The sequence below is a fragment of the Acinonyx jubatus genome, chromosome B2 (assembly GCF_027475565.1).
Source record: "Acinonyx jubatus isolate Ajub_Pintada_27869175 chromosome B2, VMU_Ajub_asm_v1.0, whole genome shotgun sequence".
In the NCBI taxonomy this organism is placed as follows: Eukaryota; Metazoa; Chordata; class Mammalia; order Carnivora; family Felidae; genus Acinonyx; species Acinonyx jubatus.
Window position 1 is genome coordinate 117,585,857 of NC_069385.1, and position 18,215 is coordinate 117,604,071.

The following is an 18,215-nucleotide window of genomic DNA, read 5'->3' on the forward strand; positions in this document are numbered from 1 at the left end:
TGATCCCAGATTATTTACTGTTTCCTGCACCTCCTTTCTCCCCATCTCTCACTGCAGGCCTGTCTCGGGTTCCGAGGTTCCCATCATTTCTTAGACAGAGTGTCTCTGGACCAGAGCCCGGACTGGCCCAGCAGAGGCAGGGCCCGGGTCTCAGAGCCCTGGTGCAGAGGGGTGGTGAGCAGAGGCTTCGAATTTCCCCTTGTGCTTGGTGGACGCCTGGCCCACCAGCTGCAGCCCTTCCTGGGTCCAGGTCTGGCCTCTCCAAAACTAAGAACACACCAGAACAACCTGTGCTTGTCCCAGGTGGTCAGCTCAGACTGCACTGTGCTCAGATACCTTGCGGGGGGAGGGGGGAAGGGGGGGTGGGCCTGGCTTAGAAGAAAGTGGTGGATTTGTAGAATTACCACAAGGCACTCACTGTTAAGGGCCTTCCCCAGCTGTACACATCCTACCTACTCACTCATCAAGCATCAAGTGGCAAAAAAACACAGTGGCCTCTGAAGCCAAACTTTGAATCCTGGCCCTGCCATTTTGATAGCTGTGACCTTGGGCCCATTGTTTCACCTCAGTTTTCCCACTTGTCAAATGGGATAATATCCATACCAGCGTCACAGTGTATGTTGTGACATTGCAAAAAGCTGATGTCTGGCTGTTATTTTTTACATATCAAGCACCTTCCACACTCCAGACACTGTCGAGGTCACGGGTAAGCAAATTTTTTCTAGAAGGCCCAAATAATAAATCTCTTCAGCTTTGTGGGTCTTAATGTCTCTGCCCAACTATTCAGCTCTGTTGTTGTAGCCCCAAAGCAGCCATAGACAATAAGCAAATGAATGGGAGTGGCTGTGTTCCAATGAAACCTTATTTATGGACTCAGAAATTTGAATTTCATATATATTCACATATCACCAAATATTATTCTTCCTTTGATTTTTATGAATTATTAAAAATGTAAAAACTACTTGTAGCTCGTAAGCTATGTAAAAATAAGCGGCAGGTTGGATTTGGCCCGTGGGCCATAGTTGGCCTGCCCCTGGTCTATGCATGAGAGACACAGAAACTGACGTGTTCCCCGGCCCCCCTCCCCGCCCCACAGGAGTCCATTGTGCAGACGAGCCTCCCAGAGCCTGGGTAGGTGGTGGGCTCCTTCATTACCCTCGTGCTAACCTTGTCCCTACCAAGGTCTGTGACCTGGTCTTAAAAGCCACTCTTGCAACCTGGGGCAGGGCGGGGAGTGGCATCTCAGTTCCAAGCCCTGGCGTTTTAAGCTCTAATTTCTTTGCAATAAATCTCAAAGACTGCAGAGACCCAGTGCACCCGTCTGACAACAGGCGGTGATCCAGCGAGCTGGACGAGGTCTAACCTGGCGTCAGAGTAGAATGCAGAGACCCTGCTGGCCGGAAGCCTTGCTGAGCTGGGGGTTTAGAGGTTATGTGGGCTGGGTTTGAAGCACCTGCACTTGTTTCTTTCTGAGAGGAAAAGCCACAGCAGACTGGAGGACTCGGGGCGGGGGGGGGTGCCTGGACAAGAAGCAATCCCCATCTGAATGTTTGGGGCAGCGTCTCTGGAAGGTGCTAATGGCCAGTGAGGTTCTCCTGGAGAAATGGCCTCTGCTAGCCCAGACCCTCTGGACTTCACCCTCAGTCTGCCCCAGCCACCTCCCAGATTCTCCTCGCCCTGCCCTGATGACCAGACCCAACCACTAAGCCCATTCAAGGCACTATGAGGGCCCCCGTTTCTCCCCCCATCAAATCCAAATCCTTCTGCTTGGTTTCTAAGAACGCCCACACTCAGACCCAAGAATGACCCTCTCTCAACCCACAGGGAGACCCTGCCATCCTATGCCATCCTTTATTCCTGCGTATGCCCTGTGTCCCAGAAGCCCCCACTCCCATCCTCTGCCATGTTTGGCCACGACCAGCCTTGACCCTTGTATAGAGAGACCTTGGGGGTCCCTGGCTGACTCAGTCAGTAGAGCATGCAACTCTCAATCTCAGGGCAGGGTTGTGAGTTTGAGCCCCACATAGAGAGTAGAGCTGACTTAAAAAGAGAGAGAGAGACCTTACAGTGGGGTCACCGAGGAGGTATTTCATTGTGCCTCGGTTTCCTTATCTGCAAAATGGGACAATTAAGAGCACCAACGTCATGGCATCGCTGAGACTTCATTAAAACATGTGTGTCAAGCATTCCCGGACCATGTTCCAGAAACGGCACTGGCCAGCAGCAGCAGTAAGCCCTGACTCCAGATTACATTCATCTCTTCCCTGTTTAAATCTTTCACTTCACCATTTGAGTTATACGATTACCATGAAACGTGCCTGGATAGGTGTCTCATCTCCCCCATTTAAGCTACAAACCCATAAACCTTCTGTATCACACACCTTACATGCTTTCTTGGCTCCCACAGAGTCTCTGTTGCTCCACAGTCCTGGGTCTAGACTGTCATTGTGTTTTCATTAGTCGCTTTAAACTGCCACACACTCCTGAGCCTTTTCTTTCTTTTGTGAGGGGCTTCAGGGAGGGGGGGGGGGGAGGCTGAAGGCAAGTTATCTTTCTAATACAGCACTCTCTCTGACAGCCCAACAGAGAATCCGATCACTAAAGAGCTGGCCTGAAGACACTCAACAACATCATATATTTAAGTAACAAAAAAGAAAGGGCTTTTGTTAAAACGACCCTCTGAGCGGCAGCTAAGTTCTAAGTGGACGGGAAAGTGCCATCTGGGTGGAAGCTGGCCTCCACCAAATCCTGACTGTCGTCTTCCGGGAAAGCCCCAGAAGTCCAACGACGTGCCAGGCCCTGCCTGTTGTTTCCGTGAGCTTCGAGAATCCAGGCTCCCCACCCAAAGCCCCCAAGGTGTGGCCAAAGGTTAACGGGCTCCCAAGGGAGGGCTAGAGGGCCCATCAGACCAGCCAGATAGCAGATATAAGGGCGGGTCAGATGAGCCAGATACCAAAGGAGGAGCAGAGACAGACAAGGTCAGTGCCACCCAGACCGTGCTGCTGTGAGTAGCCACAGAGGAGAGGGGCGGGGGGAGGGGGAGTTCGGCCTGAGCCCCAAGGCAGAAACCAGCCCAGTCCAGAGATCTCCCCTATGTCCCTCTGCCACCTTCAAATACTTAACTAGGCTTCCTGCTGAAAGCCCCGAGCTGATTTCCAGAGAAGCAGGTTGAAGCCATACATAGTGGGAGCACAGGCAGGACAGCCCCGGAGGCACGGAAGCTGGAGGGAGGAGGGGTGGGTGCAAGTCCTGATAAAAAGGAGGCTGTCTGGGATGCGTGGTGCCATTGACTGCAGGCCAGGTACCCAAGCCAGGGCTCAGCATGGACACCGGACCCCGCTTGGCACAAAGGCTTTGCTCTGGAAAGTTCAGGAGAAAGCTGGTCCCTAGAGAGATTACAGGACGGGGCAACTCTTGCCAGGTCGGGTGGTACCATGGGTGGGGAGGAAGGAGACAGGTGCCCGCTTATCCAGAGCTGATCACTTGTAGGCTGGAGCCCCATCGCTGGAGATGGAAAAGGGACGTCACTGGCTCATCACACAGTGAAAAGCTCTCCCACTCCGAGCTCCCAGAAACACAAACGAATGTAGGTGACATGCCAACTGCCAGTTGGATCAAGAAAATGAGCAGCAATTGGATTTTGCCTTTTTTTATTTAAAGTTTTTATTGATTCTTATGGAGTGAATGAAATGCGAACACCGGAATGAAAAGGGCTATATAGCATCTCTGTGAAGGAAATGGGACGCCATAAATGTGACATATCCGTCCCCACTGGGAGGGAAACAGGGCTCCACAGACGCACCATCGCACCATCGGGGAAGCGTAGGAACGGGGAGGGGGAGAGTGCCTGGGAGCTCTCCACCCCCCACCCATCCTCTGTTCCCCTCCAGATCCTCCCGGGGCTGGGTCTCGGCTTCCCGAGGGTCCGCCTTCAGTGGGTGAGCGGTTTTCTGACCCCACTAGGAATTTGTATGTAGCTGGCATGGGAGGCTTTGGCTGCCTGAGCTCTCTCATCCTTTCTCATGGAGTGTTCGCCAGATGGAGAGAGAAAGTAGGACGGGGCAGAAGGAAGGATCGCAAGAAGGCAGAGGGAGCGTCCTGCTTCATAGCAGTGGCTTCAGATGACGGAGGAGACAGGTCCCAGGGAAGAGGCAGGATGCAAGCCCACAGCCTTCGAAGATCCTCTTCAGAGGGGGATTTGGGGTTGGACCCGCAAAACTTAGAGGCCAGTCCAGGGCACGACCCTCTCCCACCAGCAGCCCCGGGCCGACTCCCCCAAAGCTCTTTATCTGCAACCCTGTGATCACCCCCACGCCGGCTGCAGCAGGGGCCACCCCTGGTCTCGTTTCCTCGCTCTGGGGCCTGGCCCCTCCCTAGGTCTTCACCTCTCTAGGCCTCCTCCCCTCCCCAGATTTCATCTGCTCCCAGATGAGTGGGAGGATCATGTGAGAGAGGGCTTAGAAGGGGACACTGAGCACCGGGGTAATTACTTACGGAATCAACTAAGCCTGGCACCCAGCAGGAAGCGCCATCACCAACCCCTGCCACTGGACCATCCCGACAGGGCCTGAAGCCTGCCCAACTGACTGCATTTCTTTCTTTTCTTTTCTTTTCTTTTTTTTTTAATATTTATTTATTTTGAGAGAGAGAGAGAGAGAGCATGAGCAGGGTAGGGGCAGAGAGAGAATCCCAAGCAAGCTCCATGCTCAGCGCGGAACCCAAGGCAGGCCTTGAGCCCACGACCCTGAGATCATGACTTGAGCTGAAATCAAGAGTTGGATGCTCAACCGACTGAGCCACCCAGGCACTCTCTGACCCCATTTCTTTTTTTTTTTTTAATTTTTTTTAATGTTTATTTATTTTTGAGACAGAGAGAGACAGAGCACGAATGGGGGAGGGGCAGAGAGAGAGGGAGACACAGAATCGGAAGCAGGCTCCAGGCTCTGAGCCATCAGCCCAGAGCCTGACGCGGGGCTCGAACTCACAAACCGTGAGATCGCGACCTGAGCTGAAGTCGGACGCTCAACCGACTGAGCCACCCAGGCGCCCCTCTGACCCCATTTCTTAAGCCGTTGCACTCTTGAGGACACCACACCCACCTGGTCCCTGGCAACTGTCGGCAGCCCACCTTCCGGCCCACCATTCCAGACCTGCTCCCATCCTGGGACACAGGAGGCCCCACGCAGGCACGCAGGCACCCCCAGCATTCGTGGCATTCTGAGGTGGTGTGGAGGGAGGTGCGGGGCAGAGGTGAACTCTTGTCCTTTCTAGATGGTAACCAACAGGCAGCTAGCTGGGGCTCAAAAGAGTCCTGTTTCTGAGCCAGTGCTGGCCCCAGAGGGGTGGAGACCCCACTCCCAGCTCCTGGATGTTGCTCCCTGCTGAAAATTTCCATCTGGCTCTGCCTTCCCCTGGGGCAAAGGGTCCCAGCCTCTTTCTCTTCAGACCTAAGGTCTTCGCCTGGTGCTTCCGGGGACACCCAGGGTCATCAGGGCCTGAGTCCATCCCAGGGAGCAGTGAGGGCTCCCTGAGTCTTGGGGCACCATTCTGTTGCTAATCTAGAGTTTTTCTTCTGAGACATGGAGTCCTTCCCCCTTCACGAGCTTTGGAAGCTTTGGAAGACCTCACCGGTAACAACGAGGGTGGCTGGCGTGTGGGATGCTTCTCCCCCAGTTGTGTGACGGGGGCAGGACGGCCTCTCCCAGGCACTTGTTCACCTCTCTGGGGCAGAGAAGGGCCTCTGAGCTCCTCTGGTAAAGCCCCACACCCGGCCCACACGAGGAGAGGCCGAGCGGCTTGCTCAACGTCACAGCTATTGGCAGGGCGTGAGCCGTGAACCTGACAAGAGCTTCTTGTCGTTGTTCAGCCCCAGGATGGTGTCCCGCAAGGCCGTGGCTGTCCTGCTGATGGTGCACGTGGCCGTCATGCTGGCCTCCCAGACGGAAGCCTTCGTTCCCATCTTCACCCACAGCGAGCTCCAGAGGATTCGGGTAGGAAATCCCCCAGGCTGCCTGCCTCCCCAGCGTGGTCCAAGTGACTCACAGCTGCTCAGCGCTGAAGTGGTGTTAGTGTCTCTAAGGCACAAGTGTCCCTTGGGGGAAACCCACGTTTAATCAGCTGCATAGCTGGCATCAGTGACATCGAGGGGAGCATGAAGGACCCAGACCCAAGCTGACCCCAAACTCCAGCTGCCTCCCTGCGGCCTTCATTCCCCACTAGCACCAATCAAAGGTGACAGCGGCTCCCACAAGTGACATCTTTTCCCACCCTGCCCATCCTTCAGAGGAAATTTTCAATTAACAAGCCGATAAATATTTGCTGAGCATCTCCATAGTACAAAGGGCCACCCTGGGTGAGAGGCCAGGCATGCGAGGAAATCGAGGAACCTCCGTCTTCAAGGAGCAGGCTCAGGAGCCAAGATACAATCGTATGAAAAATTCGCTAACAATAGAAAACAAAGGGACACGGCACAAGGCAGGACGGGATTAATTGCCCAGTAAGTGATGCTGATGGTTAAGTGCTAAGTTCAGAGGCGGGAGAAGCCCCCCTGGGGTGTCTGAAGGGAAAAGGTGAGAACTGAGCAGGGGTCTTCAGAGAGAAGGAGGGGGCGAGGGGTTGGTCCCCCACGGAGTGCTGGTCAGAGGCTCTTCTTTAGAAGCCAGAAAAGGGGCCTGGGTGGCTCAGTCGGTTGGGCATCCGACTTTGGCTCAGGTCATGATCTCACAAGTTCGCACCCCACATCGGGCTCTGTGCTGACAGCTCGGAGCCTGGAGCCTGCTTCGGATTCTGTGTCTCCCTCTCTCTCTGCTCCTCCCCTGCTCACATGCAGTCTCTCTCTCTCTCTCTCTCTCTCTCTCTCTCTCTCTCTCTCTCTCTCTCAAAAATAAATAAACATTTCAAAAAATATTTAAAAAAAAAACCCGGAAGAAAACAAGGCAGGCTTAATGGAACTCAGGCAGCAGGGCCTCTGGAAACTGGATTGCCAGACCTGGCTCCCTGTGCCTTTTACTTTAGATGTCAAGGGGTTCTGAGTATCTTGTGCAGATATTTGTTTCTCTTTGACCTGAGGAGCTGGATGGGACTGTCGTGTCCCACCTGTCTGAGACTCGCCTCCAGTAGGGACAAACACACGAATCCGTTCTCTGGGAGGTCGCATGGCCTCTGCACGTCCATACTCTGTCCGGGGCAAGCTTCCACATACCCAGTGGCCTATGTCCTTTGCAGAGGCAAGGCTGGCCCCAGCTCCCCTTCTTCAGGGGTAGACATAGAAATATGGAAGAGAGGCAGCAGGCTCTCTAAACATAATTTCTCTACCACCGGCTTCCTCTCCAGAAGGGACAACCAATTGTTCTAGAATCACCGTGTCCCAGGCAAGGCCCAGAGCTGAATCCCAAGGGGGTCATTAGAGAAGCCAAAGGATTGAGGTGTGTCTGATCTCGGTGCCCCGGGACCTGGCAAGCAGGATGCCACGTAAGGTTTAGGTCTGGGCAGAAACAATCAACGTCGGTAGAACATAAACTAGCAAAATGGCAACCAAAGAACGTTTTGCGTTGATCCGCTCTGTGGTTTTGCTCCTCAGAATTGCCAGGCACCGGATTTCTCTGAAGAAGCTGCAAACTCCTTCCTCCATAATTCATCTCCCTGTCTCGCCTCTTATAAATCACCTCCCAGGGACTCCAGTTTCTGGGCCACCCCATGGCGCCCTCCCAGGCGAGGCTGTCTTGCCACCTTTTTTATGGGCTCTGTGCGAAGAAAAACACATTTCCACACTTAATATACATGAAGGGCAGCCCTTATTTTCAGCATTTTAACTTAATTAACAGTAACAATGTGGGTGCAATGCTTGAACTACAAAGGAACGGATTCTTCTTCAAGTTGACCTATTGGTGAACGACACTGAGGGCCATTTGTAAGCCGTTGGGTTTCTGGAACTCCTCGTGTAGAGGCACCTGGGAGAACTCTTTTGGCCTGTGGGAAGCTCAGACCACTTAGCACCCTGGGCAGAGACAGGCGAGGGCCATCTGGGCGGTGGAGAGATGGCAGGTTTTGTGCAAATTTGTGCTCTGCCCTTAGGAAAAGGAGCGGAACAAAGGGCAAAAGAAGTCCCTGATTGTACAGCAGAGGTCCGAGGAAGTGGGCCCTCTGGACCCTGTGGAGCCCACAGAGGAAGAAGAAAACGAAGTTATCAAGGTGAGCAGACAGGGGGACAATGCAGAGAAACCTAGTGTGGGGAAGGGTTCCCCCTGCCAGCCACAGATTGTTCTGGAACACAGCAGCAAACCAGACATTCAGGCAACAAGTTCCATCCTAGGAGAGATACAGACACCAACAATGACACAGCTGTCTCAAATAAGGCACCGGGTAAGGAGGCATGATAGAGGGTGAGGGGGTGGGGGCTGGGGGCACTGCTTTGGCTAGGAGGCCTCTCAGAGGAGGTGACATTTATTTGATTTGGAACCAGAATGATGAGAAGGAGCCTGTGATACAAACAGCTAGAGCAAGAACGTCCCAGAAGGAAACGTGCCGGCAAAGGCCCTGCTCAGGAAGCATGTGGTAGGTGTGAGGCCCCCAAGGCCAGGGCGCACTTGGGAGAGGGCAAGAGAGTGGCAGGGCCTAGTGGTCCAGGCACCATGTCTGGAAGGTCACTGGGGAGTTCACAGCAGGGAAGTCATCTCATCTGACTTAGAAAGACCTGGGACCGCACAAGTGGAGGCAGGAGACGAGTCAGGGGGCAACTGCGGTCACCAGGAGACAGAGCACAAGGGTGCCCTGGGAGACGACTACAGTGTCAAGACCCAGGGCCTCGGGCCTGCAGTGCTGTGTTAGGATGCACAGATCGTGGCGGCCTAAGCGAGCCTTGAGTTTGTCCAGTGCGGCTCTTAAGTTCTCAGCCTCATTTATCCAGATGAGAAGACCCTGAGCCCTAAGTGTGAAGCATGGCTCAGTTCTGGGCCCTGGCGATAGGGCGGTGAACAAAACAGATACATCCTCCGAGCTCGTGAAGCTCACACTGCAGTGGGGGACTGGAAATGAGATGTCAGAAGGACGGGCAGCAGACTACAGACAGGATACAGAAGCAAGCATCATAACATGGCCGGTCCTAACAGGTGCCGTGGAGGAAAATAAGGCAGGGACTGGAGGTGGATGGGTTGCAACCTCAACAGGGTGGTCAGAGCGGGCTTCACGAGGAGACGGTATTAGCGCTGAGACCTGGAGACGGTGAGGCAGGCAACCACAAAGATATCTGGGGGAAGAGCATTCCAGGTGGCAGGAATAGTCAATGCAAAGGCCCCGAGGCAGAAGGAGGCCTGGTGGAAGAGTGTGGAAGAACAGTGAAGAGGCTGGAGTGGCTAGAGCAGAGGGAGTCAGGGAGGAAGAGGGAGGTGGGACCAGATCGTGGACTTTGTAGGCTATTGTTTGGACTTGGCCTTCCCTCTGCTGAGGTGGGAGTTGCTGGGGGCTTTGGAGCGGAGGAGGGACATGATCAGATTCACATTTTACAAGAGTCTCCCCAGCTTCCGTGTTGAGAGCAGCCCGAAGGGGCAAGGGCAGGATTCAGGAGACCACCGAGGAGCTGCTAGCACATCCAAGAGCTCAGGGTGGTCAAGGTAGAGGCAGAGCACAGTGGTCAGGTTCTGGAAATAATTTCGAGTTAGAAGCTCTGAGGATTTGCTGAAAGAACGAATGCAGGGTATAAAGAAAGAGAAACGTAAAAACGAACTTTGAGGTTTGGGGCCGGAATACCTGGAAGGATAGATTTGCCACTCAGGAGACGGTGAAGCCTATGGTTGGCTGCAGGATGGCAGGAGGAAGGTCAGGAGGTCAGACAGGACCTGTGAACTATAAGATGCCTGGTGGGCATCCAGGTGGAGGCGTCGCACAAGGCAGGTGTATATAGCCGTCTGGACTTCAGGAGCGCTCAGGGCTGCAGACATCAATGTGGGAGGCATCGGCAATTAGCTGGAGTTTCAAGCCAGGACAGTGGGATTCTTAAGGGGGTGGGTATGGATGGAGAAGGAAGGGCTCCGGGACTGAGGGGAGGGACACTTCCCCGTAAAGAGGCCTGGGAGAGGAAAAGACTGATATGCAGAGAGAACGAGGGCCTTGCCAAGGTCACAGTCAGGGCAAAACTGAGCTGGACACCAGCCAGGGGTCTTTAGACCCCATCAGCTGTCCATAAACAGGGAGGTCGGTCATGGCCTCCTCAGTGCTGTCACCACCCTGGGTGGTGGGGTTAGGGGAGTGTGCCTTTCCTCCCCACATGCTCCTTGGGCTCCCCAGGAGGAACTGGGGGTGACTGGTTCAGCTGGCAAAGGGGAGCTCCCTCAGGACTGCCCTCCGCACCCAAGGCAGTTTAAAGCACATGTTACATCCTGTGGAATGCCTCTCGGAGGCTGAGGGTGAGGTACCCCTCGTCCCCTTTCCATCCCCCTAGAACATGATATACAGGCCAGGAGGTCCTTTCCGGATCATTCCGTCCAGCCTCCTCATTGTAAGGTGAGGACACGGCAGGGCTGGAGGCCAGAGCCCACGGGGACCCTTCGCTTGCCTTCAGGCATCCCAAGCCCATTTCCCACCACCAGTGGGGGGTGGGGGTGGGGGGCCTGGGACTCCTCCATCGCAGCTCTCCAGACAGGCAGGCAATCTCCCAGTCTGCCAGCTGGTTTGCAAACCAAGATCACTGAACCAGGAAGCTCTGGGGGTGACAGCAAGCTCAGCACCCCCGGCTCTGCCACAACCACCTTTCTTGGTGATGAGCCTCCAGACAGCAACTCTGGGGTCTCGCCTGTGTCCCCGCGGTGCTAGAGAAGACCTGGTGGTCATGGGCACAGACCCTGGAGTCAGCTCTCCTGGGTATAGCACCTTCTCCCTCTGCTACTGAGTACCTGTGTGGCTTGGAGCGAGTTTTCCTACCCCTTTGTCCTCCCTTTCCTCCTCTGCAGAATGGGGACACTAATGATCCCTACATCACAGGGTTATTGAGAGGCTTAATATACACGAAGCGTTTAGAATGGCGCCTGCGCCCTAAGGCTTCACGGTGCTGGTTATCATTACTCAGGAGAAGGGGGAGGGAGAGTTTCCTCCCACATGAAAAGACAGGGGCGGGGTGGGGGCAGTGGGTTCCTGCAGACCCTCCCCTCCTGTCCCAGCTTCCCCACCAGGGGAGGTTTGTTGATCGTCCCTGGGCAGCAAGTCCGGGGGACTCCCAGGATCCGGGCCCCTGGATCGAGTTGGGGGGAGGTGCCAGAATTCCCTGCTGGGTCCTGGGAGGCCGAGGCTCCCAGAGGATGGGGCAGAATGGGGCCGCAGGGTGGTGTGGCTCTTGGCAGTGCCTCCTGCTGCCCGCGAGGCGCCCAGGGGTTAATGGCGCTCTCCGTGTCTCTTCCTTCTTGTTAACTCTGCCTTATTTCACAGCTGACTGCTCCTGTGGCAATTGGAACGAGGATGAACTCCAGGCAGCTGGAAAAGTACCGGGCCGCCCTGGAAGGGCTGCTGAGTGAGGTGCTTCTGCCTGCCCGGAACGGTATGGGAGGCAGGGCGCCTCTGCCTCTGGGGCTCAGCCTTGTCCACCCACGTTAATATTCCCAGAGTGCATCTGAGCAGGGTTTGGGGATGGCGATTTGTTTTTCTGCCTTGTGCTTGAGAACATGAAATGGTCTTCTCCGGGAAAGGGTGCCCCTGTCTCGGATGGAAGCCTGATCACAGAGCAGGGGCTCAGATGGCTCCTGGGGACCGGGGAGGCCCAGTTCCCCAGCCAGGGGCATCTCGAGGCCCTGCCCTGATGGCTCAGGCCCCTTTCCCAAACACCCTCCTGGCAGAGCTGACCACGACAACCCACCCAACCCTTCCCCTGCTCCAGATCGCGTATTCCCTCCCAAAACACCACCCAGGCCAGGCAGTTCCTCTGAAGGAAACCCTGCGGCAGTCTGGCCACAGAAGCCTGCATTTTCTTTATCTGTTCTACAAATCCAAGTCCTGAGCTCCACGTGGCCTTGCCCGGTTCAAGGTCTGCCCTTCAAGGTCTGCCGGAGCCACTTGTGCAAAGCCAGGACTTGTCTGACAAACAGCCACTAATTACTTCTCCGGGTCCCCAGGAGGAGAGGAGAGAGGTGGGGAGTTGGTGTTTGAAATGGAAGAACCGGGAGGTTAAATGACTTGCCCCAGGCTACAGAGAAAGCTAGAGGCAGAGCTTCCAGAAGCCTGGCCCAGCGTCCCCTGGGGGCGCCCCCTCCTCCCTGGGTTGGCCCTGTGTTGGCGGCCAGGCTTAGAAGTGGACCCACTGAATCTACCAAGCTGCAGACCTCCTGTGTTTTTCCCCAACAGACAAATGACAGCCCGCTCCAGGGGAAGGTGGATGAAACTGGGAGTGCCCTCCCACCCGAGGGAGACCCCGGAATCTGCATGCCCCACAGCCGGGCTCCAAAGGAAAATACTCTCCCAAGCAAGCCCCCTCTGGCAAATAAAGTGGCAAATAAACAGAAACGACTCTTTTATTTAATATTTTAATTTTTAAAGGCCAAACCCCGGGTCATTGCATAAAGGGGGGAAAAATCAAGCTCAGAGGGAGTTAGCTGTAAATGGCACATATACAGTAGCAAAACGTGTGCCTTGGCTAAATTCTCCGTTCAAATTATCACGTGAGACCCACGGAATTGCAAGATTTGTGCTGGTGAGGAAACTGAGGTCCAGAGAGATGGCATTTTCGGCCCACACACCAGTCGGTGGCAGAGCGAGGAATTCAGGTCTCCACTTTCTGTTTATTGGCAAACTCAAGGTCTAGATGGGCTGGAGAGCCATAAGACTTCTGTACTCAACCCCTTGCTGAGTAACTTCCAGCTAGCCCTTTAACCTCAATGAGGCTTTGCAAAAGCCAGGTGGTAATACGTGCCTTGAGATGAGGGTACAGGCACGAGCAAATTACTATCATTATTATCACCTTGTGACTGCATGCTCCAGCATCCACAGCAAAATTCCACATTCAACCCACTGATTTCTGCCTCCTAAACAAAACTGGATGGGAAATTTCATTCTAATTTAATGTTACATTAATGGATGCTCATTTATTTATAAACTGGATGGCCTTAGAGGAAACACAGCTCCCTCTACCCATAGGTTATCAGCAATTAGACATGAGGCCCATTCCGTATTTCCACCCACCCCAACCATTGCGAGAACTTAGCCACAGACAGTAGTTACCGAAACAAGACGACCCCAACCCTTAAAAATGATGGTCCTGGGGCGCCTGGGTGGCGCAGTCGGTTAAGCGTCCGACTTCAGCCAGGTCACGATCTCGCGGTCCGTGAGTTCGAGCCCCGCGTCGGGCTCTGGGCTGATGGCTCAGAGCCTGGAGCCTGTTTCCGATTCTGTGTCTCCCTCTCTCTCTGCCCCTCCCCCGTTCATGCTCTGTCTCTCTCTGTCCCAAAAATAAAAATAAACGTTGAAAAAAAAAATTAAAAAAAAAAAAAGGATGGTCCTTTGGGGGTGCTCTGAATGGTCCTGAGGAACACCCAAGCCTTACATGGGACCCACACCCTCCATGCTGCACATTCCCACAATTTCCTATGCACGTACTGATCATCCCAAGGGCAGCTGCAGGTTCCCAGGAAACGCTGCCAAAACACTCTGTAATAATTGGAGAGAGGGCTGCACAGGGCAGGGGAGAAAAGGGAGGGAGAAACGTAGGAATCTACAAAGCATGCTGTTGGGGAAAACTGGATCCAAGACTCCTCCTCGCCCTTCGGAGTACCACCACGCCATTCCCGCCATTATCTGGAACCCATTCCAAAAAAGCAGAAAAACCATTAAACGGTCACTGTCTCCTTCTATGGAGAAAATACTGCTTTTGTGTCTTTCCCTGTGTCTCTGCTCAGGATCTGTCCCTACAGTGAGACTACCTTCCCCCATCACCAGCAGGGGGCGCTCACCTCTTTCCCCCCCCCCCCACCCCGCCCACCCCCAGCCTCCCCCTCCTCCCTCCTCCCCCTCCACGCCCACCACCCCGCTGGGCTTTTCCTTAAGATCCCGGGGCTGAATAGCAGTGTTGAAATAGGCGCCAAGGAGAGAAATGAGACCCCGAGGGGATCATGCCCCAGGCAGTCTGCATTTCTTAAAATGGGAATTGGCTCCGCAACCACAGCACCTAGAGCCCCGTTCAAAGCTCGGCGCTGTTGTCCCTGACCCTCACCCAGCGGCCTCTGATGTGCTTCTCAGTAATGAGCCGCAACAGGGACCCAGCCACCACCTGCATCTGTATGCACAGTGCCCCAGCGCCTGGTTAGACGTGTCGGCTCCTTTCTTCTCTCCTTTCCCTCCTCCTGCCGCTGTTCAATTTCTCACAATTGGCTCAAATAATTCTTTTTCTCCGAGTTCCTCAGTTTCCAGCACAGCAGACTCGATTGCTTACAGGACATGCACAGCCCTGGAAGAAATTAAAACTGGGGGGAGGTTGGGGAGGAGCCTGTGAGCTGAGCCAAGACAAAATGACCGTATTTTCACAAAACAGAAGTAAAGACAGACACACTCCTGGTTAAAGCGATCCACTGCCAGGGCCAGGCCCCAGCCAGGAGCAGACTGGGAGAGTGCCCAGAGGAACCAGTCAGGTAAGGACGCCGTTCTTCCTCACACGTTACTGAGGTTTATCTGGCAAAATCTGCAAGAATATCTCCAGAAAACTGGCAGTTTCGGAGAGTTACAGATTACCCCTCTTCGTCTGGAATGTACTTTACACTTAACAGGACCACTGGTAATTACAGGGCGACCTGAACCTAGCTTCACAAGATGGAGATGATGAGGTATTTTCTCGGCAACCACATCGGTATGATTTTATAATTACTGAGCTACGTGGATTTGCCATGAAATTGAATAGTTAAAAAGCAAAGAGTAATTGCCTGATATCTGTACTCTGTAATTTAGTGTAATCTAATCATGGACAAAGCCCAAAAGAAAATGTTCTGAAAGCATTACATTTTTCTTCATACACAATTCGCTATTGACATCAGGGAATGTATTCCGTGCCTCTAAAGGAACTCTTAACCCACAGATCTCAAAGTGTGGCCAGAAGAATGAGACTTTTGTTACATTTTCAGCCGATTATGAAAAGCGGGCGACATAAGTGCCCATTACACCTGTTCTGGCATTTCTCTGTTGAGTCCCGTTGCCCCTTCGTTGACCTGGAGAGATTAAGGTGCTCTCCTCTTCCCCAGGGCACCGAGATGAGGCGGCCAGAAGCTGGGCAGTGCTGGGACCACTCCAGTCAAAATCTGAGCCTAGACGGCACCCACTTTGTCGCCACTTTTCAACCACGCTCTCCCCGTGCCCCACCACTCCGCGGTGGGACCCCACCCGCGATGTGGTTCCAAGGAAACTTGGCAAGATGCACGAGGCTGGTGAGGAGGTGGATCAAGGAGGAGCTCGTGGTCCCTGAGCATCTTTAAGGACCTGATAAATGCGTGCAGGGCTTTTGCAGGAGGAGAAGGAGAATGGAAGCCACTAAAAGATTTATGGCTGTTGTTATTATAAGGTTCTGCTGAGACAGAGAGAGAGGTCAGCAGGACGGCAGGCAGTGTGGCAGCCCTCTGGGAATCCAGAACGTCCTCCTAGAGGCCCCTCACCTCCGCTAAATGTGTGGATGTGGTTACTAAGTAGATCTGGACATTGGAGCTTGTTTTTCCTCCTCTGCCTTTAATAAATCAGGAAGACCGCCCGCAGCCTGAGCTGCTCACCTTAAAACACACACACACACACACACACACACACACAAGAAAGTGATGAGAAAGGGGGGGCACGCAGAGCAGCCCCATATTTAAAATATGCGTTCCCATCCGCGACATGGAAGGCCCCGGAAGAGCCTCGCGGGCAGCTCCCCACGCGAGGCAGCGGGCCAAGCCTGCGCTGGGGCAGACACGAGGGTCCATGAAGAAGGTGTGGGTGGTCATGTGGAGGAAAATGAGCAGCAACAAGCAGGTAATGGGGTCTTGGGGGCAGGGAACGTTGATGGAGGGCCTCAGAGGGGCTATCAGTCCACAGAAGGGGCAGGACTGGAATGAGGAGTTTAGGAGGAAAACGGAGAGGCCCCAGACCTGAGAGGGACGACTGACTTGTGAGGGTTTTTCCAATTGACTTTGCTCAATCAGATGGTGAGGTTTCTTCCTGGGGGCGGGCATGGGGGCGGGGGGCAGGGGGGACACTGATTGGCAAGCACCCTACGAGTGGTAGCACCCTACCCCCAAAGGCCTGTTCGACCCAGTGAGATGAATCCAGCAACTGCTAGAAGCCCCGTGGAGGCAAAGAGTAGACCACAGGGGGGCAGAAAACCACAGCTGCCAACATGATGGGTTCCAGGCTAGAGGCAAGACAACAGGCTTGGCGGGTGGGGGTCACTTGGCCCCGGGTATGTGCGGCGGTAGCAGTGTCCCCAAACACAAGGCAGGCTGACAAAGCCCACGCTGGGGACCGCTGCTGGGGGGCAGCTCTAGTTCAGTACATATTTTTAAATTGCCCTGGGATCCATTGTGATGAAACAGACCGTAACTCTGCGAAATGCCGGAACGTTCACTTGGTTTAAGCGTCAGCTTCAAGCCCTCTTAGACTACACGGGGCCAGTATTGATGCCGAAAGGCTCATTCCTTATATATGGAACTGCACAGCTGCAAGGAGTTGCACAAATGTTACCAACTCATTTGTCATGCAAACAGTGCTTCAGAAAGAAATAAAATACTATTATGTGGTATATGTGTTAGGCAATCACTATATCAAATTCATGGCATTCCGTGCAAACACAGGCAGAGAAAAGGAAAACAACACTTGGTGAGAAAAATTGCACCACATGGGAACAGCTAAGTTGGGGGATATGGGGAGGCTGACAATGGAAGCCTGACCGAGCTGAGCCTGTAATTTTCCCAGCAACTGCGGCCAGTGTAGGAATACCCCTGTGGGACAGCGAGTGGCAGGAACGCAAGCCACTGGCAGAGGGGCCTTGCCCGTGACCCAGGGAAGGAATAGGAGGAGACCTGGGGAGGGGGGTGATGGGGAGTGGGCGATGGGCAGGGAAGAGGGGAACTGATTTAGAGGAGTAGTAGTGGAGCGGAACCTAAGAGGCCAAGGTCGGCCATAAACGTTTGGGACAGGGAGCTGAAGAAGGATGTAGAAGGATTACAAAGAGGGGAGAGGGCAGAAGGGCAACTATGAGCCATGGCGCTCTTTTCCTTTGCCACCACTTCCCATGCTTCCCTTAGGGGCTTCTCAGCCAAGAGCCTTCCTGTAATCAAAGAGGGTGTCCTGTGGGAGATCACACATGTGCTGCCACTGCAGAGATAGGGGTTAAGTATAAGCACTTAGGAGGTGTACCAGGCACTGTTTTAAGCACCCTAAACAAGTTACCTGTTCTAATCCTCATAGCAACCCTATCAACTTTACTGGCCAGCAAGCTAGAGATGTTCATTGGATATGATCACACATCTAACAGTGGTGCAGTTGGGATTCAAATGCCCTCAACCTAAATCTGCAAGGGACACAGGACTGTATCTCAGGGGTCTTCCCCTAACCATCTCTCAGGGAAATCCCACTATCCAGACATATGGCCTCCTCCCAGAAGGCTGAACTGCCCACTCAAGCCCAAGGGCATTTGGCTCTTCCGCCTTCTCGGTGCATGCGGTGTCTGGCCTGAGGCAGGGCTGGTGCCCCCTCGGAGCCCCACCTCAGAGTTAACTCCCAAGAAAACACAGAAGCCTGTAGCCCTCGACCTCAGGTCGGACAGGGTCTCGTGGCATGCCTGGCATCTAGTCCACGACCCAAAGCCCTTCCCTGACTGCAGAAGGGATCACACAAGGTCCCCAAGCACAGAGCGGCGAAGGGTCCCATCTCCCTGCTCTCCGTAGTGGCTTGTCTTTCACCATCAAGCAATTCATTCACTAAATCAACAATTCACTGAGCGCCTACCACGTGCCAGGAACCGCGCAAGGGGCGGAGGATTCAGAAAGAAAACACCGATTGGCCTTACAGACAAGGAGGAGGACTGAGTAAGGAGGGAGGGGGGAAAAGGGAGGGGGAAAAAAAAAAAAAAATCCTTGGACCTCTCCAACATGGCGGCGGCCTTAATGGCCGAGTCTGACCCCCTCAACATGGCCGGCAACCGGGGAGGCGCCGACCTTCTCAACATGGCGGCAAAGGCCGACCTTCCCATCATGGCGCGGGGCCCCGCCCGCTCCGCCGCGGCC

At 54.1% G+C, this 18,215-nt stretch overlaps 1 protein-coding gene across 2 annotated transcripts; it reads left to right on the forward strand.

The window, feature by feature from the left end:
* The first annotated feature begins 386 nt into the window (after positions 1-386).
* On the forward strand, positions 387-13,161 carry MLN (motilin). 2 transcript variants are annotated; one of them, XM_053222924.1, is made up of 6 exons: positions 387-2,229; positions 2,579-2,978; positions 5,867-5,990; positions 8,074-8,190; positions 11,416-11,524; positions 12,325-13,160. In XM_053222924.1, exons 2-6 carry the CDS (start codon positions 2,941-2,943, stop codon positions 12,330-12,332), a joined length of 396 nt encoding a protein of 131 aa, XP_053078899.1. In that variant the 5' UTR covers positions 387-2,229; positions 2,579-2,940; the 3' UTR covers positions 12,333-13,160. The 2 variants fall into 2 exon arrangements, with proteins under 2 accessions (XP_053078899.1, XP_026913769.1); XM_027057968.2 differs by lacking the exon at positions 387-2,229 and having other exon boundaries at positions 2,961-3,004; positions 12,325-13,161.
* The last annotated feature ends 5,054 nt before the right edge of the window (positions 13,162-18,215 follow it).

What these genes read in the sequence shown, in the direction of transcription:
- MLN (XM_053222924.1), top strand. Translation starts at nt 2,941, where the DNA reads ATGAGCCAGATACCAAAGGAGGAGCAGAGACAGACAAG. An exon ending in GCGAGCTCCAGAGGATTCGG is followed by an intron (nt 5,991 to 8,073) that starts GTAGGAAATCCC and finishes CTCTGCCCTTAG; the next exon opens with GAAAAGGAGCGGAACAAAGG. An exon ending in AAGAAAACGAAGTTATCAAG is followed by an intron (nt 8,191 to 11,415) that starts GTGAGCAGACAG and finishes CTTATTTCACAG; the next exon opens with CTGACTGCTCCTGTGGCAAT.